General features: G+C 40.3%; 1 protein-coding gene across 4 annotated transcripts in view; it reads right to left on the bottom strand.

Moving 5' to 3' along the window:
* The window catches only part of C19H3orf70 (chromosome 19 C3orf70 homolog), a 112,834-nt gene that overhangs the window by 14,808 nt on the left and 74,729 nt on the right, over positions 1 to 23,297 (bottom strand). Inside the window, exon 1 of one of the 4 annotated variants that reach the window (XM_061166743.1) lies at positions 1,653 to 2,864. The exons of the other annotated variants lie outside the window; for them this stretch is intronic. Within the exon in view, the coding sequence (XP_061022726.1) occupies positions 1,653 to 1,691 (39 nt within the window). The 5' untranslated portion in view covers positions 1,692 to 2,864. Of the gene's footprint in view, positions 1 to 1,652; positions 2,865 to 23,297 lie in introns of those variants that run through there. 4 annotated transcript variants of the gene reach the window in all.

Raw genomic sequence — 23,297 nt, forward strand, 5'->3', positions numbered from 1 at the left:
CCACTGGTGCTGCTTGTAGAAGACAGGAGCTGCCTGCAGGTCTCCAAGCCCCTTGAGAGGCTTCCCAGCCTTGCTTTCTACTCACTTCCATTTCTGTCTGCTCCATTCACAGAACGGGCACAGATAAAGCTAGTCTGAAGCTCAAATCAGACTTCGGCAACTAAGCTACCACCCTCTCTGGGTTGGTTTCACACTCAGATCTGGAGTTAAGGCAAACTGGTGAGAGAAGGAGTGGAAGAAGCGGAGGAAGGATCGTGCAGCAGCCGGCGCAGGGCAGGAGCCCTCACCAACAGACCTCCACAGTCCACACTGCTCTGGGCCACAATTCTGACACCCTGAAGTGTGGGCAGCTGATATGGTGAGGCCTGCCTTAAAAATAACATTTCTGGAAGTGCCATAAACCAACAACAGAGAGAGAAGCTCTTACCCACATTTACCAAGTTAGAGCAGTCAATCTGAAGAGAGACAAGAGGAAGGCTCTATCCCTTTTGAAATTATGTTTAGTCCTACCTGAAGTCACATCTTCTGGTGTGAGGGGCAGATATATGTCCAAAAGAATTTTATGTATTTTAGTAAGTAACTACCATGAACAACTAGGGGTAAAGAGAAGTGTAAAATACATCCCTCCTAGGGTCCAATGCAGGTCACGCAAACATGTACAAGCACAAAAGGAAAGAGAAGTATTAAGTCGGGAAGTATTCACATTATATACAATGCAGGAGTCCAGAGAAAAGTGAGGGGTGGAAGGGCTGAGAAACACGGAATGTACACTTAAGAAGAGCGAGGGCTTGGACAAAAGGGAGTAAAGTGGCAGGCTTTGTGCAAAATCCAGAGGTGGACGAAGTGTGGGATGTCTGAGGCACAGTGCAGTGAACATCTTGACTGCAACAGAGGTTCTCTTGTCACTGAGACCAGTCCCAGCACCTGGGTAATCTGGAAGGCAGCTGTGTTCACCACTGTACCACCAATGCCACCCAGACAATCTGGAGAGAGAGCAGGACTCTTCCCTTGCCAAGGAAGACTGGATACCATATAAGACCACTCTGCTGAATAAACTGACACAATGGAACTCCTTGAATCTGTAGACACAGACAATTCCAGCTGGGAAAGAGCCTCTTGTAGGACCAGAGAGTTCAGAAACATCCAATAGGCAAGTCTGGCTATAACAGGCCATAGTTTAAAAAAAAAAAAAAAAAAAAGCAAACAAACAAAAAAGGCAGAGACTGAGAAGTCTCTTAGGCTTCCAGTCCCTTTCAGGGGCAAATAAGGGTTTCATGGGGCAAATATGTCTGAGACATCCTACTCACCCACTGGGAGCTGTTCTGTAGAGCTGGTTTTAATATAGTAATAGATTAGAAAAGGGATGGCTGAGGGAGTCTTCTAAGGATGGGTGACTGAGGGGGAAATGAAACATGAAAGCCATAGGTTCAGAAAGAAAAAGATGGCTGCTGACAGAGCACAGAGATTCAGCCAGTGTGTATCACATATCTGCACTCTGCAGCCAGGAAAACACTGGGAGAAACGCTTGATGGAGGGACAGAGGAGCGAGGAGAAAGGTGGCTGATTATGCATCATTACAAGCTAAGAGAAGTTGTGTGAGTCACCTCCCTTTTTCTGTCTGAAGATAAGACGATGATGATGATAATCATTACCTCTGATTTCTTTATAACAAGCCTGGACCTTGCTGGCATTTTAGTAAACCGTCTCCGTCTCCTACCTTTCTCAGTAGAGGATGGGTTGAGTTACCAGACTGGACAACAGATATCTAAAATTTCAAATAGAAAAAAACTGAGAACAAAGACGTTTCCAATGGAAGGCAGCATGAGTAGAGACTGACAGCGTGAAGACTGCAGGGCAGTTTCTGCCATTTTGCTAGCACACAGCTGCAGGGTTCTACAGACCCCCCCAAGTAAGTTGTTAGCAGCCATTAGTCCAATGGACAGGTATTCCTGACAGTCTACAGCTAAGCTAAGGGAAATGGTATAAGACATCTGCCACATTTATCTATTGATCTGGGGATAAAATGTTCAGAAATTCACAAGAAAAGGATGCTAACCAGTCAACCTGATCTAAGAAAAGTACGATCTTGAAGCATCTGTGCTCTGCACAGGGGCTCAGTAGGGACTCAGTAGGTGTTTACTGAATATAAAACAATACATCTTTGTTAAAGGTTATTTTGTAAGAAACGTGTCTATGTTATTTTCAAATTTATACAAGAACGTCGTTATATAAAGAACGTCATTTTCAAATTTATACAAACCAACATAGCATTCTGGAACTTTATTTTTTCTTAGTCACAATAATAAAATACATTCTAAGTATCAATGAGATTTAATTTAAAATCAAACTATTAACATTTACATAATTGTTATATTCTCAAGGTAGGTTGGGAGTAGCATTCAGTACCTTTATGAATGAGAGCAGAACATTGTGGCTGGCAAAGTACAGTAGAGCTCTTCTCTGGAGCCTGGAATACAACTGCCTACAAAGAGGACAATGGAGAGAGACAGGGAGAGAGTGGCCCTGCCTGTAAAGTATGCAGAACAGAAAAGAACCATTTGAGAAAAGAAATCCTAATTACATGTGACGTCCTAGACATAACTGGACCGTGGAGGAGCAGCAGGCAAAGTAAACCTTCCCAGTCAGCACCATGCTTAGCACTATGCAAGCATCACAGCTATTTGCCCGCGCTGTGTGTGGTCACTTATGACTAGAGGGGTTGTCTACATGGGTTCAGCTTTATGATACAACAATGAGATTTCATAACATGATAATGAATGCAGATTTTCAAGGCTGAATAAGATTTCTCTGGGTTTGATGAGTTTTTCAAATTATCACTTGAATTTACAAGGGAAAAAAAAATGTACCACCATCAAAAATATCTCCCATGTACAGAAACAAAGTCACATGCCTTTTGGGGCTAGACGGTGGCTTAAAAACACTCCCAGAGACACCACCCTTACAGCAAGAAAGAAGCATATCCCGGTGCAGTTGTTGTTATGTGCCTGGACTAATCTCAGCAAATAAAGCCACCCTGAGAATTGTCTGTGCAGATGGCTAGCTCAAAGAGGTCCCCAGCTGTTCCCGCCAGAGGCATACCAATTGTGGAATTTTTTGTTGCCCATAAACAACCAAACAGGATTCCTATGAATCCTTTACAGACCGCGAACCTAAAATGTCAGGTGAGGTCTTCTTGATGGTTTCAAACAAAGACTAACGAGGCTTTCATTGCTTCTCTCTGGAATACCATCAGGCCACATTCTATTCAAAACAAGAATCTCCAAGAGTTCACTGATTAATGCCAATAATTCAAAAAATCTATAGTGTTCCCAGAAAACCCAAAGGATTACAAAATCATGTGACAAAAGAAGACACTTTCTTCCTTTTCAGTAAACATTTTTATGAACCCGATTGGGGGGGGGGGGGGTGACATATTCACATACTGTATTGCCTAAGGAAACTTACTACAAAACTATTCATTTGACAGCTTGGTGGACGTGATGGTAAATTATGTGTGTCACAGGAGGGTTTTTTGGATGAGACTAACATTTAAATTGGTAACCTCTGGGTAAAGCAGATCACCGTCCATAATGCAGGTGTGCCTCACCAAACCAGCTGGAGGCATGAAGAGAGCAGAAAGACCAGCCTTCCTAGACAAGAGGTAAAGTAGACTGTTTGGGACTTCAGCTACAACACTGACTGTCCTGGGTCTCCAACCTGCCAGTCCACGCTGCAGATTTTTGGACTCACTATTCTTCATAATTGTGTGAGTCGATTTCTTATAGTAAATATCTTCCTGTATGCACACACATCCTATTGGTACTATTTCTCTGGAGCACCTGGAATAATATAGTGGAACTGATTTTAGTTGCAATGGGGATAAGGTTTGTATAACCTGTTAAACATTAACCTCTACTATCGGGGAAACAATGTACCCAACTCTTTAGTCCAGTGCCCCCTTTTCCTTGATTAAACCACCCCAAAAAGGGATCTTCTACTTCAGCTTTAACTGTCTCTCAGGCCAGCTGGTGAGAAGCAGCACTGAGAAGTTACAAACTTTGTTCTTTTCAGGGAAAACCAGAAAAAGGACAAGATGGTGGAGCAGAAGAACTTGAGCTCAACTTCTCTGACGAAAATGCCAAAATCATTTTTTGGAATCTACCAAAAAAAAGATATTCTACTTCCAAAGACAAAGAGAACGCCTCAATGAGACAATACGAGGGGCGCTTTTGCAATAAAATCAAATCCCATACCAACAGGACAGGCAATCCATGAACTGAAAAACACATACTTCACAGAGTTTCTTCCACAGGAGGGAGAGTTCCAAGCCCCACATCAGGTTCCTGAGCCTGGAGTCTGGAATCAGGAGGAAGTGCCTCAGAGCATTTGGCTTTCCAGGCTAGAGGGGCTTGAGTGCAAGAGCTCCATAGGACTGAAGGAAGCAGAGACACCACTCTTGGAGGGCGCACATAAAGTTTCAGGTGCCCTGGGACCCAAAGCAAAGCAGTGACTCCATAGGAGCCCAGAACAGACCTACTGGTGGGTTTTGGAAGGTCTCTAGAGGAGGCAGGAGTTGGCTGTGGCTCACCAGCAGGGGAGGCAGGGGGTGGCAAGGAAACTAGTGGCAGAGACCCCAAGGAATAGTCATTAGGTGAGTAGTCCCAGAGGTCATCATTTTGGCACCAAGCCCCAGCACCACCCAACAGCCTGCAGGCTCCAGTGCTCAGGCAAAACAACCAACAGGGTGGGGAAAACAGCCCCACCCAAAGACAGACAGGCTGCTAAAGTCATCCTAAATGCACTTGTTCAGTCAATCAGTGTCCAATTCTTTGTGACCTTGTGGACTGCAACATGCCAGGCTTGCCTGTCCTTCACTATCTCCCAAAGTTTGCTCAAACTCATGTCCACTGAGTTGATGATGCCAGTTGCCTCTAAACACAAGCCTTGACAGGGCCCTGCCCATTAGAGGGACAAGACCCAGCTCCACTCACCAGTGGGCATGCCAGACCCTCCAATCAGAAAGCCTGAACAAGCCTCTTGGACAGCCTCACCCACCAGGGACAGCTGAAGCAAGAGGAGCAGCTACAACCCTGCAGCCTGCAGAACAGAGACTGCAATCACAGAAAGCTATACAAAATGAGATGACAGAGAAATATGTTCCAGATGAAGGAACAAGATAAAGCCTAGGAAAAAATAACTAAATGAAGTGGAGATAGTCAATCTTCCTGAAAAATAATCCAGAAAAATGATAGTAAAGATGATCCAAAATCTTGGGAAAAGAACAGAGGCACAAGGAACTCCCTGGTGGTCCAGTGGTTAGGATGCCACACTTCCACTTCAGGGGGCACAGGTTTGCTCTTTGGTCAGGGAACTAAGATCCTGCATGCCGCACAGCATGGCCAAAAGATAAATAAAGAATGGCGGCAGAGACCAAGAAGATACAAAAAGCATTTAACAAAGAGCTAGAAGATTTGAAGAAAAGAGATAATACAATAACTGAAATGAAAAGTACACTAGAATGAATCAGTAAAAGAATAACTGGGGCAGAGGAAAGAATAAGTAAGTGGGAAGACAGATTGGTAGAAAACAATGCTGCAGAACAGAACAGAGAAAAAGAATTTTAAAAAGGAGAAGCATCTAAGAGACCTCTGGGACAACATTAAATGCACCAGTATTTGCATTACAGGGTGTCCCAGAAGACAAAAGAAAGGATCCAAGAAAATATCTGGAGAAAGTAGCCAAAACCTTCACTAACATGGGAAAGGAACACTCTCTCAAATCCAGGAAGTGCAGAGTCCCAGAGGGTATAAAGCCAAGGAAGTAAGGAAGGAAGGAAGTAAAGTCGCTCAGTTGTGTTCAACTCTTTGCGACCCCATGGACGGTAGCCTACCAGGCTCCAGGCTCCCCTGCCCATGGGATTCTCCTGGTAAGAGCACTGGAATGGGTTGCCATTTCCTTCTCCAGCCAAGGAGGAACATGCAAAAAGAGATATGACAAAAATTAAAGACAAAGAGAAAATATTAAAAGCAATGAAGGAAAAGCAACATATAACACACAAGGAAATCCCCACATGGTTATCAGCTTATTTCTCAGCAGCAAATCTGCAGGACAGAAGGGATTGGCATGATATATCTGAAGTGATGAAAGGGAAAAACCTACCACTAAAAACATTCTACCCAGCAAGACTCTCATTCAAATTCAAGGAAAAAATCAAAAGCTTCACAGAGAAGCAAAAGCTAAGAGAATTCAGCACCACCAAACGAGCATTACAACAAATGCTAAAGGAACTTCTCTAAACAGAAAAGAAAAGGTCACCTAGAAACAAGAACATTTTGAACAGAAAAGTACACCAGTAAAGGCAAAATACAGCAAAGGCAGGAAATCATCCACACAAGCATGATATCAAAACAAGTAATCCTGAGAAGAAGGAAGTTCAAATGCAGGATATTGGAAGTACATTTGAAATTAAGAGACCAGCAACTTAAAACAACTATATATATAGACCGCTATATCAAAGTCTCTTCATGGTAATCACAAACCAAAACATATAACAGATACACACCAAAAAAGAAAAAGCAATCCAAACACAACTCTAATGATAATCATTAAATCACAAGAAAAGAAAGCAAAAGAGGAAGGGAAGAAAAAAGGCCTAAAAAAACAAATCCTAAACAATTAACAAAACGGCAATAAGAACATACGTATCAGGTGGTTCAGACGGTAAAGCATCTGCCTACAATGCTGGAGACCAGGGTTCAACCCCTGGGTTGGGAAGATCCCCTGGAGAAGGAAATGGCAACTCACTCCAGTATTCTTGCCTGGAAAATCTCATGGATGAAGGAGCCTGGTAGACTATGGGGTAGTCCATGGGGTTGCAAAGAGTCGGACACAACTCTTTGTGAGTTGTGTGACTTCACTTTCACCTTCACCTTAAATCTAAAGGGATTAAATGCTCCAACCAAAAGACACAGACTGGCTGAATGGATACAAAAACAAGATCTGTTTACATGTTGTCTACCAGAGACCCACTTCAGACCTAGGAAAACATACAGAGTGAAAGTGGTGTTATTGCTGTTGTTCAGATGCTAAGGCATGTCTTAACTCATTGAGATCCCATGAACTTCAGCACACCAGGCTTTCCTGTCCTTCAGTATCTCCCGGAATGTGTTCAAACTCATGTCCATTGATTCAGTGATGCCATCCAACCATCTCATTCTTTGTCACACCCTTCTCCTCCTCCCCTCAATCTTTCCCAGCAGCAGATCTTCTCCAGTAGGTCAGCTCTTCACATCAGGTGGCCAAAGTACTGGAGCTTCAGCTTCAACATCAGTCCTTCTAATGAATATTCAGGGTTAATTTCCTTTAGGGTGGACTGGTTTGATCTCCTTGCTGTCCAAGGGACTCTCAAGAGTCTTCTGGAGCACCACAGTTTGAAAGCATCAATTCTTCAGCACTCAGCCTTCTTTGTGGTCCAACTCTCACATCAGTACATGACTACTGAAAAAAACCATAGCTTTTACTAAATGCACTCTTGTCGGCAAAGTGTTGTCTCTGCTTTTTAACATGCTGTCTAGGTTTGTCATCTCTAATTTTCTTGAAGAGATATCTAGTCTTGCCCATTCTATTGTTTTCCTCTATTTCTTTGAACTGAACACTTGGGAAGGTTTTCTTATCTCTCCTTGCTATTCTTTGGAACTCTACATTCAGATGGGTATACCCTTCCTTCCTAAGGCTTTCTTATCACTCTTTGCTATTCTTTGGAACCCATCTGAATACAGAGTTCCAAAGAATAGCAAGGAAAGATAAGAAAGCCTTCCTTACCATATTTCTAAATTCCATATATATGTGGTGGACTCTGTGGGAGAAGGCGAGGGTGAGATGTTTCAAGAGAACAGCATCGAAACATGTATATTATCTAGAGTGAAACAGATCACCAGCCCAGGCTGGATGCATGAGACAAGTGCTCGGCCCTGGTGCACTCGGAAGACGCAGAGTAATCGGGTAGAGACGGAGGTGGGAGGGGGGATCGGGATGGGGAATATATGTAAATCCATGGCTGATTCATGTCAATGTATGACAAAAACCACTACAATACTGTAAAGTAATTAGCCTCCAACTAATAAAAATAAATGAAAAAAAAAAAAAAAAAGAAAGTCTTCCTAAGTGTTTTTCAATGCAAAGAAACAGAGGAAATCAATAGAATGGGAAAGACTAGAGCTCTCTTCAAGAAAACTATAGATACCAAGGGAACATTTCATGCAAAGATAGGCTCAATAAAGGACAGAAACAGTATGGAGCTAAGAGAAGCAGATGATATTAAGAAGAGGTGGCAAGAATACACAGAAGAACTGTACAAAAAGATCTTCATGACACAGATAACCACAATGGTGTGATCACTCACCTAGAGCCACACATCCTGGAATGAGAAGTCAAGTGGGCCTGAGGAAGCATCACTACACACAAACCTAGTGGAGGTGATGGGAATTCCAGTTGAGCTATTTGAAATCCTAAAAGATGAAGCTGTCAAAGTGCTGCACTCAATATGCCAGTAAATTTGGAAAACTTGGCAGTGGTCATAGGATTGAAAAGATCACTTTTCATTTCAATCCCAAAGAAGGGCAATACCAAAGAATGTTCAAACTACCACACAAATGCATTCATTTCACATACTAGCAAGATAATGCTCTAAATTCTCCAAGCCAGGCTTCAACAGTATGTGAACCGAGAAATTCCAGATGTTCAAGCTGGATTTTGAAAAGGCAGAGGAACCAGAGATCAAACTGACAATATCCACTGAATCATAGATAAAGCAAGAGAATTCTAGAAAAACATCTACTTCTGCTTCATTGACTATGCTAAAGCCTTGACTGTGTGGATCACAACAAACTGTAGAAAATTCTTCAAGAGATGAGAATATCAGACCACCTTACCTGCCTCCTGAGAAACTTAATGCAGGTCAAGAAACAACAGTTAGAACTGGACATAGAACAATGGACTGGTTCAAAATTTGAAAAGGAGTATGTCAAGGCTGTATATCGTCACCCTGCTTATTTAACTTACATGCATAGTTCAGTTCAGTTGTTCAGTCATGTCCAACTCTCTGCAACCCCATGGACTATAGCGTGCCAGGTTTCCCTGTCCATCACCAACTCCTGGAGCTTGCTCAAACTCATGTCCATTGAATCAGTGATGCCATCTAACCATCTCATCCTCTGTCGTCCCCTTCACCTCCTGCCTTCAATCTTTCCCAGCATCAGGGTCTTTTCCAATGAGTCAATTCTTCACATTAGGTGGCCAGATACTGGAGCTTCAGCTTCAGCATCACTCCTTCCAATGAATATTCAGGGCTGATTTCATTCAGGAGGACTGGCTGGATCTCCTTGCAGTCCAAGGGACTCTCAAGAGTGTTCTCCAACACCACAGTTCAAAAGCATCAATTCCAGTACATCAAGCGAAATGCCAGGCTGGATGAAGCACAAGCTGGAATCAAGACTGCCGGGAGAAATATCAATAACCTCAGATATGCAGATGACACCACCCTTATGGTAGAAAACAAAGAGGAACTAAAGAGCCTCTTGATGAAAGTGAAAGAGAAGAGTGAAAAGGCTTGCTTAAAACCCAACATTCAAAAAACTAAGATGTTGGCATCTGGTCCCATCACTTCATGGCAAATAGATGGAAAACAATGGAAATGGTGACAGACTTTATCTTTTGGGGCTCCAAAATCACTGCAGATGGTACTGAAGCCACAAAATTAAAAGACACTTGCTCCTTGGAAGAAAAGCTATGCCAAACCTAGAGAGCATATTAAAAGCAGAGACATTACTTTGCCATCAAAGGTCCATCTAGTCAAAGCTATGGTTTTTCCGGTAGTCATGTATGGACGTGAGGGGTGGGCTACAAAGAAGGTTGAACACCAAAAAGCTGATGCTTTCCAACTGTGGAGTTGGAGAAGACTCTTGAGAGTCCCTTGGACTATAAGGAGATCAAACTAGTCAATCCTAAAGGAAATCAATTCTGAATATTCATTGGAAGGACTGATGCTGAAGCTGAAGCTCCAACACTTTGGTCACCTGATGCAAAGAACTGACTCATTAGAAAATAACCTGATGCTGGGAAAGATTGAAGGCAGGAGGAAAAGGGGATGACAGAGGACGAGATGGTTGGATGGCATCACTGACTCAATGGACATGAGTTTGAGCAAGCTCCAGGAGATGGTGAAGGACAGGGAAGCGTGTTATGCTGCACTCCATGGGGTTGCAAAGAGACAACAACAACTGAGCGACTGAAAAACAACGAAGGTTTGTCACTGCTTTTCTTCCAAGAAGCAAGTATCTTTTAATTTCCCGGCTGTAGTCACTATCTTCAGTGACTTTGGAGCCCAAGAATATAAAATCTGCCACTGCTTGCACTACCCGCCCCCCCCCCATTTATTTGCCATGAAGTGATGGGACCAGATGCCATGACCTTAGTTTTTTGAAAGTTGAGTTTAAGCCAGCTTAACTCTCCTCCTTCACCTTCATCAAGAGGCTCTTTAGTTCCTCTTCACTTTCTGCCATTAGGGTGGTATCATCTGCATATCTGCTGTTATTGGTATTTCTCTTAGCAATCTTAATTCCAGCTTGTGATTCATCTAGCCTGGCATTTTGCATGATGTATTCTGTATATAAATGAAGTAAGCAGGGTGACAACATACAGCCTTGATGTACTCCTTTCCAAATTTTGAACCATTGTTCATGTTCCACGAACATGTTCCAGTCCATTGTTCCATGTCTGGTCCTAACTGTTGCTTCCTGACCTTCATATAGGTTTCTTAGGAGGCAGGTAAGGTGGTGTGGTATTCCGATCTCTTATTTAAGAATTTTCCAGTTTGTTGTGATCCACACAGTCAAAGGCTTTAGTGTAGTCAAAGAAGCAGAAGTAGAAAGTAAGAAGAGAGAAAAAGGTATTCTATGCAAACAGAAATCAAAAGAAAGCTGGAATTGCACTACTCATATCAGCCAAGGTAGACTTTAAAAACTGTTACAAAAGACAAAGAAGGACACTGCATAATGATCAAGGGATCAATCCAAAAAGAAGATATAACAATTGTAAATACATATGCATCCAACATAAGAGCACCTCAATATACAAGGCAAATACTAACATCCATAAAAGGAGCAGCTGACAGTAAGACAATAATAGTGGGGGACTTTATCACCTGACATTAATGGACAGATCATGTAGACAGAAAATCAATAAGGAAAGACAGGCTTAAATGACACATTCATTCAAAAAGACACACGTACCCCTATATTCACAGAAGCACTATTTACAATAGCCAGGACATGTGAGCAACCTAGATATCCATCGACAGATGAATGGATATATATGTGGAATTTAAAAGGATGGTAACGATAACCCTATATGCAAAACAGAAAAAGAGACACAGATGTACAGAACAGACTTTGGGACTCTGTGGGAGAAGGCGAGGGTGGGATGTTCTGAGAGAATAGCATTGAAACAAGTATACTATCAAGGGTGAAACAGACCACCAGCCCAGGTTGGATGCATGAGACAAGTGCTCAGGGCTGGTGCACTGGGATGACCCAGAGGGATGGGATGGGGAGGGAAGTGGGAGGGGGGATCGGGATGGGGAACACATGTAAATCCATGGCTGATTCATGTCAATGTATGGCAAAAACCACTACAATACTGTAAAGTAATTAGCCCCCAACTAATAAAAATAAATGGAAAAAAAAAGAAGTTGTGGTACAAAAAAAAAAGAAGAAGAAGTTGTGGTACACATATACAAAGGAATATTACTCAGCCATAAAAAAGGAATGAAACTGGGTCATTTGTAGTGATGTGGATGAACCTAGAGTCTGTCCATAACAGAGTGAAGTTAGTCAGAAAGAGAAAAGCAAATATTGTATATTAATGCATATATATGGAGTCTAGGAAAATGGTACTGATGAACCTATTAGTAGGGCAGGAATAGAGACACAGACACAGAGAACGAACGTGTGGATACAGTAGGGATGGAGAGGGTGGGATGAGTTTAGAGAACAGCACTGACATATACACACTACCACGGGTAAGACAGACGGCTAGCGGGAAGCTGCCGTACAGGCACAGGGGGCTGACCTCGGTGCCCTGTGCTGACCTGGAGGGATGAGACAGGGGGCGGTGGGAGGAAGGCTCAGAGGGAGGGTGTATATGTACACTTATAGCTGATTCACACTGCTGTGCAGCGGAAACTAATACAATGTTGTAATGCAATTACCCTCTAATTTTAAAAAGCTAACTCAATATTGTAAATCAACTATACTCTAACAAAAACAATTTTTTTTTTTAAAGAAAAATGGTACAGATGAACCTATTTACAGGGCAGGAAGAGAAACACAGACGTAGAGAATAGACATGTGGACATAGGGGAGAAAGGGGAGGGTGTGATGTGCTGGGAGATTAGGATTGACATATATATATACTGCCATGTATAAGATAGACAGCTAGTGGGAACCTACTGTATTGCGCAGAGAGTGCTCTGTGATGAGCTAGAGAAGTGGGAGGGAGTGTCAAGAGGGAGGGGATAAACAAACACATACATAGAGCAGATATACTTCACTGTACAGTGGAAACTAACATAACATTGTAAATCAATTATATTCTAATTTAAAAAAATCTCAAAATAAATTAAAGACCTAAATGTAAGATGGATTTGGTAACTTCGAAGAAAAATAGGCAAAACACTCTTTGAGATAAATCACTGCATTATCTTTTTAGATCCATCTCCTTCAGTAACAAAAATAAAAACAAAAATAAACAAAAGGGACCTAATTAAACTTAAAAGCTTCTGCAGCACAAAGGAAACCATAAACAAGATGAAAAGACAATCCACAGAATCGGAGAAAATATATGGAAACATAGCAACAAACACGGGATTAATCTCCAAAATACACAAACAGCTCATGCAGCTCCATATAAAGAAAAACCCCAATCAAAAAATGGCCAAAGGTCGAAATAGACATTTCTCCAAAAAAGACATACAGATGGCCAGAAGCACATGAAAAGATCCTCAATATCCCTAATTATTAGAGAAATGCAAATCAAAACTACAGTAATGTATCACCTCATACCAGTCAGAGAGGCCATCATCATAAAGCCTACAAACAATAAATGCTGGGGAGGGTGTAGAGAAATGGGAACCCTCCTATACTGTTGGTGGGAATGTAAATTGGTACAATCACTACCAAGAAGAGTAGAAAGACTAAAATTAGTACTACTATATGATTCTGAAATCTCATTCCTGGGCATGTATCTAGAGAAAACCATAATTCAAAAAGACACATGCACCCCGATGTTTACTGCAGCACTATTTACAACAGCCAAGATATGGAAGCAACCTACATGCCCACTGACAGAGGAATGGAAAAAGACAATGTGGTGCAAATATAGAATGAAATGTTACTCAGCCATTAAAAAAAGAATAAAACAAGGCCATCTGCAGCAACATGGATGGACTTTGAGATTATCACACTAAGTGAAGTAAGGCAGACAAACGCAAGTGTCATATATTATCACTTATAAGTGGAATCTAAAAATATGATACAAATGAACTTATTTACAAAACAAAAACAGACACCCAGACTTCAAAACTAAGCTTATGGTTAACAAAGGGGAAAGAAGGGGGTGGGGGATAAATTAGGAGGTTTATGTTAGCATATACACATTACTATACATAAGAGAGATAATCAACAAGGACCTAATATATAGCACAGGAAACTCTACTCAATATTCTGTAATAACCTATATGGGAAAAGCATATGAAAAACAATGTACTGTGCTCAGTCGCTCAGTCATGTCTGACTCTTTATGACCTCATGGTCTGGAGCCTGCAGGCTCCTCTGTCCACGGAATTATCCAGGCGAGAATACTAGAGTGGGTTGCCATCCCCTCCTCCAGGGGATCTTCCCAACCCACGGATCAAACCCAGGTCTCCCACATTGCAGGCAGATTCTTTACCATCTGAGCCACCAGGGAAGCCCAATAAAACTGGAGTGGGCAGCTTATCCCTTCTCCAAGGGATCTTCCTGACCCAGGAATCGAACCAGGATCTCCTGCATTGCAGGTGGATTCTTTACCAGCTGAGCTACCAGGGAAGCCCTGAAAAAGAATGTGTATAACTGAACCACTTTACCATACACCTTAAACTAACACAACATTGTAAATCAACTATACCCAAATATGAAATAAAAATTAAAATTTTAAAAATTTTTTTCAAAGGGCAAACATGCATGTGTATTATATACTTCAAAGTGCTTCAATGATACAACTTGATCTAGTCTGATTCTCCTATAACAAAATGATGGAATTCAGAATCATTAATGGGTTATATTCTTCAGGTATTTCCATCAAATTTTCTAATAAATATTGTCCCTGCTTCCTTAGATTAATAATACTTGCAACTCTTAAGTATTTTTAAATATTAATTTTTTTCTAATGTCATTTTTTATGCAGTTTCACCAAACTGCATTCTGAGTCTTATGTTCCAATTCAACATTATAAAATCAAACAAAAATTATGTTTAGTACCTCAAATATTTTGAGTTATTTCACTTATTTTCAGTTTTTCTTTTATATATTTTGAATTTTGATATCAAGGGTCATATGATTCCACCCCAAATTTTACATCCCTTTTCTAGTTACAGAATGGGTATGTAACCCTGTATCATCATTAGCAAACAGCTGTCATTTCTATCTTGTATAAAAGTAAAGAAATAACAACTCTAGTACAATGTGGTAAGTGATGATGTAGAGAGAACAGAGGAGGAACAGAGAAACAAGAGAGGAACCTACTGCTGGAGGGCAGGAGGGAAGCACACACTTGTCAGAGAGGGTGTCTCAGCTGAGTCCGGTGGCTGGAGGCCCGGTGGGGCTGGAAAAGGTTGGGCATTCCAAGCAGACAATGCAGTGTGTAAAACCCCAGGAGTGCATAAGAGCAAAGGTTTTCAAAGGATTAAATCACCTGAGTATAGCTGGAATAAGCAGTAGATATAAGAAGGAAAAGAATCCAAAAAAGATGAGCCAGGCCTTGCTATAGAGATTGGACATAGAGACTTTATCCAGAAGATGATGGGGAATCACTGAAGGATCTGAAGTAGAGAAGAAGGCAGTCAGAGTGTATCTGTGCTTTAGAAAGACCACTCTGCCAACAGTAGGGAAGAAAGATCGAAGGATCAGGAAGAGAGGAGGACAACCTAGGTTAGAGGAAAAGAATGAGTGTGTGTTGTGTGTTAGTCACTCAGTCATGTCTGACTCTTTGTGACCCCATGAACTGTATATAGCCCACCAGCCTCCTCTGTCCATGGAATTCCGCAGGGAAGAAAATTAGAATGGGTTGCAAATCCCTTCTCCAGGGGATCTTCCTTACCCAGGGATCAAACCCAGGTCTCCTGCATTGCAGGCAGATTCTTTACCATCTGAGCCACCAGGCAAGCCCAGAAGAATGGGCTTCACCAGAAAAATGAATAAGAGCCTAAATTAAGGCAGTGGCAAAGGAGTAGTTTAGAAAGAGATAAATTTTAAGACATGATAATTTGATATGTGAAGGGAGAAGGGCCAAAGCTAGGCAATGACATAGAAACAAACAAACAAACAAAAAAACCCCAACAGAAAAAATATTTGAAACAGTGGTTTTCAGGACACTGAACATCAGAGACCAAAAAGTTTTCTCCTGAGAGACAGAAAACAAAGGAGGTAAGCCTTACAAGTTTCCAGACTTACTGCCTTGAGACAATTTCTTGGCCACAGCATAGGGAAGGACAACCTAGGAAAAGCCTAAAAAGAAATACACTCTGAGATAAGAAGACAAAGCTACAAGTCCAGGGGGACTAAGAAAGCTACAGTACCAGGGAGGAAAGAGCTGCGCACAGAAAAGAAATCCCGAGACCTGCAGAGAGCCCCCATAAATATTCAACAGCATGCTGATCAGCACAGGCACTGTGATTCACCTTATTGCATTTTGGAAATACTATATATTTTGTTAACAAATTGAAGATTGTGGCAACCAGGCACCGAGACATCTACTGGTTTCATTTTTTTCTAACAGCATTTGCTTACTTTGTGTCTCTGTGTAACATCTTGGTAATCATTGCAATATTTCAAATCTTTTCATTATTGCTGTATTTGTTATGATGAGTGTGATCCATGATCTTTGGTGTTATTACTGAAAAAAGATTACAACTCACTGAAGGCTCAGATGATACCATTTTATAGCGATAACATTTTTATATTAAGGTATGTGCATTTTTTTTCCAGTTTTAAAAGACAATTGTATAGAGTAAACATAACTCTTTTTTTTAGCTTGTATTTTTTTTGAACTTTATATTTTGTATTGATGTTGTGATAGTTTCAGGCGAACAGAGAAGAGACCCAGCCATACATATAAAGATAACTTCTATAGGCACTAGGAAACAAAACAATTGCATGATTCACTTTGTCATATTTGCTTTATCACAGTGGTCTAGAATCAAACCCACAATATCTCCAAAGTATGCCTGCACATGCTGATGAGGAAAAAACTGAAGAGGATTAGAGGAACAACGCCTGCCGCTCAGAGCAGGTCCCACCAGCCTGATTTGTAATTTGTAGGGCACTGAGGACAGTACTCAGGAAGGTCTTTCTCAGTACTGTTTCTTAGTACTTAGTTGTTTTTTTTTGACAGAAAAACTAGCCCTAGAGTAAGCACTGGTCTTTACCCAACTAAAAAATCATAAAAGCAAAACCAGAAAAAAATCATTTCCAATTAACTTAATTACCTCCTAGAACTAAGTCCAAGAATGTCTTTAAGAATACAAAAACACCCAGCAACCAACAAGATAAAATTCACCATTCTGGCAACCAACCAAAGGTTACCAGACATATCAAATAAGGAGGGAAATATAATCTTCAATGTGAAAAACATCAGTAAATTGAAATCTATCAAGAAATGAGAAGGATGTTAAAATTAGCAGACACAAATACAATTATTGTAACTGTAATCCTCAAGTTCAACAGGTAAGTTAATGCTGGGACAACTGGATAGCCACATGCAAAATAAAGAAGTTAGACCCCTATTGTACAACATGTATGGAAATCATCTCAAAATGTACCACTGACCCAAATGTAAGAGATAAAACTACACAATTCTTAGAAGAAAATATAGGATTAGATCTTTGTGACCTTGAGTTAGACCATGTTTTGTTCGATATAACACCAAAAACTCGTGCTTCAAGAAAGTTAAAAGGCAGCACATAAAAATGGGAGAAAATACCTGTAAATCATGTATCTGAGAAATGACTTCTACCCAGAGTATATAAAGAGCTCTTATAGCTCAACAAAAGATGATACGTAATCTAATTTTTAAATGGGCAAAGGATTTGAATACACATTCCTCCAAAGAAGAAATAAACTGGCCAACAAACATGTAAAAAGATGCTCAAAAACATCAGCTATGAGGATCACAATGAGCTACCAGTTCACAACTACAAGGATGACTATAAGAAGAAGAAAAAACTAGACAGCAGTGTGTTAGCTTGCTTCAGATGTGCCAGACTCTCTGCAATCCTATGGACTGTAGCCTCCCAGGCTCTTCTGTTCATGGGGATTCTCCAGCAAAGAATAATGGAGTGGGTTGCCAAGCCCTTCTCCAGGGGAACTGACCAACCCAGGGATCGAATCCACATCTCTTAAGTCTCCAGCACTGGCAGGTGGGTTCTATACCACTAGCGTCACCTGGGAAGCCCAGACAACTATAAGGGTCAGCAAAAATGGGAAAAATTGCTCATGGGAATCTAAAGTGGAGCAGCTGCTTTGGAAAATTTTTCAGTTTCTCTAAAAGCTAAATATAGTTACCTTATGACCAAGTAATTCCATTCCTAGATATATAACCAAGAGAATGGAAAAGATATGTCCATAAAAAAAAACTTGTGCACAAACATTTATAGCAACATTATCAGAGCAGCCAAAGAGTAGAAACACCCCAAATGTCCTTCAACTGATGAATGGATAAATAAAATGTGATATAATCCATATAATGGAATCTTACTTATAATACCATAAAAAGCAGAAAAGTAATGACACTTTCTACAACATGGATAAATCTTAAAAACATTATGCTAAGGCTAAGAGCTTAGAGTGTTAACTCCACTGGGCCTGCCAGTGTAATAAACCTGAGTTTTCCAACTCTCCGAGTGTGGTGCCTGGTTTCTCGATTATTGGTTTCTGCAACATTAGTGGAGGCCCCAGCAAGATTCCAACCATGCTGGCCCCTTGAGCCGCTGGACTGGAGGCTCAGCCAGACTGGAGGCTTGGCCGGGCTGGAGCAAAGGAACCCCGAGACGAACGAGGAGGCATGCCACGTGCCAGTATTCCGGGTTCTCTTTCAGATCCGTGTCCTGACTCTCTGGAAAGCCGAGCCCCGACTGGACTCACTGGAGGGAGTGAGTCCAACTCACTCCTGGAGTCCTGGAGTCCAACTCACGAGGAATGGCCACAGGATCAGATAAAGAATAAGGTTCCAGCTCAAGAACACTGTGATGTAGGAAGATCCTGAACCAACCTCAACCCATGGGCAAACTGGTTCTACAGCTACCTATGAAACAATTTCCTCCTTAAAAAACCCAAAGCCTGGCTGAATGATGACTACACACCAGATAAATGAGAACAACGACATATCAAGCAGAATGGTACCAGCACCTGAGAAAGACCACCTCCTCCAGTGACCACTCCACCAAAGAGATCAAGCCCTGAGCCTTTGGAGTGGGAGCACTGACTCCAAGACCCTAGACTACCAGAGAACGAACCCTAGGGAGTATCAAACAGTGAGAACTCACACAAAGGAAACTGCCTGAGTGCAAGACCCAGCATCACCCAACCCCCAAGTAGCACCCTGTGCAGGACACCTCATCTAAATGACAAATAAAACAAAAACAGAAACCCAATCATCAGCAGACAGGATTACCACCTCACTCGGCTTTGCCCATCAGAGGAAAAACAAACAAGCAAACAAAAAACTCAGTACAAATCTCACCTTATACAAAGCTTACACAAACCACTGGACCAACCTTAGGAGGGCAGAAACCAAAAGGAAGAAAGAATTCAACCTTGAAACCTGGGAAAAGCAGACCTGAAACACAGTAAGTTAAAAAAAAAAAATGAAAAGGCAGAGAAATACTGCACAAATGAAGGAACCAACTAGAAACACAGAGTCCAAATAAATGAGGAGGAAATAGGCAAACTACCTGAAAAGAATTCAGAGTAATGACAGTAAAGATGATCAAAAACCTTAAAAACAAAAGGGAGAAAATGGAAGAAGCAATTAACAAAGACCTAGAAGAATTAAAGAAGAAACATGCAGAGACAAACAACGTAATTACTGAAATTAAAAATACTCTAGAAGAAATCAATAGAATATCTGAAGCAGAAGAATGAATCAGTGAGTTGGAAGATAAAACGGTGGAAATACTTCTGAAGAGCAGAATAAAGTTAAAAAAATGAAAAGAACTGAGGACAGCCTCAGAGACTTCTGGGACAATATCATATGCACCAACATTCAAATTATAGGGGACCCAGAAGAAGAAGAGAAAAAGGAAGGGTATGAGAAAATTTTTGAAGAGATTATAGTTGAAAATTTCCCCAACAGGGAAAAGGAAATAGTCAATCAAGTCCAAGAGGCATAGAGAGCCCCATACAGGATAAACCCAAGGAGAAACATACCAAGACACATACTAATCAAACTAACAAACACTAAACACAAAGAAAAAATATTAAAAGCAGCAAGGGAGAAGCAACAAGTAACATACAAGGGAAACCCCATATGCTTAGCAGCTGATCTTTCAGCAGAAACTCTGCAGGCCAGAAGGGAATGGCAAGATATATTTAAAGTACTGAAAGGGGAAAATCTACAACCAAGATTACTGTATCCGGCAAGGATCTCATTCAAAATTGATGGAGAAATAAAAAGCTTTTCAGACAAGCAAAAGTTAAGAGAATTCAGTACCACCAAACCACCTTTACAACAAATGTTAAAGGGACTTATATAGTCAAGAAATACAAGAGAAGAAAAAAGGTCTACAAAACCAACCTAAGAAAATGGCAATAGGTATATATATATATATATATATCAATAATTATTTTAAATGTAAATGGATTAAATGCTCCAACCAAAAGACACAGACTGGTTGAATGGATACAAAAACAAGACCCATATATATGTTGTCGACAAGAAACCCACTTCAAAAAAAAAAAAGAAAAAGAAACTCACTTCAGACCTAAAGACACATATAGACTGAAAGTGAGAGGATGGAAAAATATATCCGTGCAAATAGGAAGCAAAAGAAAGCTGGAGTAGCAATCCTCATGTTAGCCAAACTAGACCTTAAAATAAAGAAGATCACAAGAGATAAGGAAGGACACTACATAATGATCAAGGGGTCAATCCAAGAGGAAGACGTAACAATTGTAAATATCTATGCAGCCAACATAGGAGCATCTCAATACATAAGACAAACACTAACAGACATAAAAGGAGAAATTGACAGTAACACAATAATAGTAGGAGAGTTTAACACCCTACTCTCACACCCTTGGACATATCATCAAACAGAAAAGTTATAAGGAAACACAAGTCTTAAATGATACATTAGATGAGATGGATCTCATTAATGTCTTCAGGACATTCCACCCAAATGCAGAAGAATACACTTTCTTCTCAAGTGCACATGGAACATTCTCTAGGATAGATCACATCTTGGGTCACAAATCAAGTGAAACCTCAGTAAATTTAAGAAAACCTGAATCATATCAAGCATCTTCTCCAACTACAACACTATGAGACTAGATATCAATTACAAGAAAAAAACTGTACGAAACACAAACACATGGAGATTAAACAACACGTTTCTAAATAAACAACAGGTTACTGAAGAAAGCAAAAGGGAAATCAAAAAATTTCTAGAATTAAATGACAATGAAAACATGACAACTGAAAACCTATGGGATGCAGCACAAGCAGTTGTAAGAGGGAAGTTTATAGCAATACAATCCTAACCCGAGAAACAAGAAAAGCAACTAGACAACCTAACTTTACACCTAAAACAACTGGAAAAAGAAGAACAAAAAAACCCCAAAATTAGTAGAAGGAAAGAAATCATAAAGATCCAAGCAGAAGTGAATGAGAACAAAATGAAAGAAACAATAGTAAAGATTAATAAAACTAAAAGCTGGTTCTTTGAGAAGATAAACAAAATTGACAAACCTTTAGCCAGACTCATCAAGATAAAAAGAGAGAAGAATCAAATCAACAAAATTAGAAATTAAAAAGGAGAGGTTACAACAGACAATGTAGAAATACAAAGGATTATAAGAGACTATTATGAACAACTATATGGCAATAAAATAGATAACCTGGAAGAAATGGACAGATTCTTAGAAAAGTTCCATATTCCAAGACTGAACCAGGAAGAAACAGAAATTATGAATAACGCAGTTACAAGCACTGGAATTGAAGCTGTGATAAAAAAATCTCCCCAAAAACAAAAGCCCAGGACCAGATGGCTTCACAGGAGAATTCTATCAAACATTTAGAGAAGAGCTAATGCCTATCCTTTAAAAACTCTTTCAAAAAACTGCAAAGGAAGGAACACTTCCAAACTCATTTTACGAGGCCACCACCACCCTGATATCAAAACCAGAAAAAGACAACACAAAAAAAAGAAAGCTACCTGCCAATATCACTGATGAACACAGATGCAAAAATCCTCAACAAAATTTTAGCAAACAGAATTCAGCAATACATCAAAAAGCTCACACGCCATGACCAAGTTGGGTTTATTTCAGCAATGCAAGGATTCTTCAATATACACAAATCAATCAATGTGATACACCATATTAACAAACTGAAAGATAAAAATCATATGACAATCTCAATATATGCAGAAAAAGCCTTTGACAAAATTCAGCACCCATTTATGATTAAAACTCTTCAAAAAATGGGCATAGAAGGAAACTACCTCAACATAGTAAAGGCCATATATGATAAGCCTACATCAACATTATTCTCAATGGTGAGAAACCGAAAGCATTCCCCCTAAGATCAGGAACAAGACAAGGGTGTCCACTTTCACCACTATTACTCAACATAGTTCTGGAAGACCTAGCTACAGCAATCAGAGAAGAAAAAGAAATAAAAGGAATCGAGATCAGAAAAAAAGAAGTAAAGCTCTGTCTGCAGATGATATGATACTGTACATAGAAAACCCTAAAGATAGTATCAGAAAATTACTAGAGCTAATCAATGAATTTAGCAAAGTTGCGGGATACAAAATCAACACACAGAAATAACGTGCATTTCTATACACTAGCAATGAAAAATCAGAAAGATAATTTAAGGAATCAATCCCATTCACCATTACAACAAAAAGAATTAAAGAAGTTGTGGTACATACACACAATGGACCATTACTCAGCCATAATAAGGAACACATGTGAGTTCAGTTCTGATGAGGTGGATGAACCTAGAACCTATTATACAGAGTGAAGTGAGTCAGAGAAAGATAAATATCATATTCTAACCCATATATACAGAATCGAGAAGAATGGTACCGAAGAACTTATTTACAGGGCAGCAATGGAGAAACAGATGTAGAGAATAGACTTATGGACATGGGGAGAGGGGAGGAGAGGGCGAGATGTATGGAGAGTGACATGGAAACTTACCTTACCATGTGTAAAATGGACAACCAACGGGAATTTGCTGTGTGTCTCAGGAAACTCAAACAGGGGCTCTGTATCAGTCTAGAGGGGTGGGGTGGGGAGGGAGATGGGAGGGAGGTTCAGGAGGGCTGGCATATATGTATACCTATGGCTGATTCACGTTGAGGTTTGACAGAAAATAACAAAATTCTGTAAAGCAATTATCCTTCAATAAAAAAAAAAGAAACATAAAAAAATTATGCTAAGAAGTCAGACACACAAACCGTATGTTGTATGACTCACTTTATATGAAATGTCAGAACAGGCATATCCATAATGAGAGATAGTACATTAGTGGTTTTCTAGGTCCGGAGAGATGGCTGGGGGGAGTACCAGGGGAATAATTGATAATGGGTACAGAGTATTTTGGGGGGGGATATCTTTTTAAAAGAAGCCAGAGTAAAAAGACAGAGGATCGAGTACAAGAAGGAATAAAGATTTCTTGTCAAAATATGCAAACAATAAACCACTAGAACAACACTTTTTAAGTGTTGTCAACCTAGAATTCTATTCCCTGGGAAACAC

Source organism: Dama dama, chromosome 19 (assembly GCF_033118175.1).
Source record: "Dama dama isolate Ldn47 chromosome 19, ASM3311817v1, whole genome shotgun sequence".
Classification (NCBI taxonomy): Eukaryota; Metazoa; Chordata; class Mammalia; order Artiodactyla; family Cervidae; genus Dama; species Dama dama.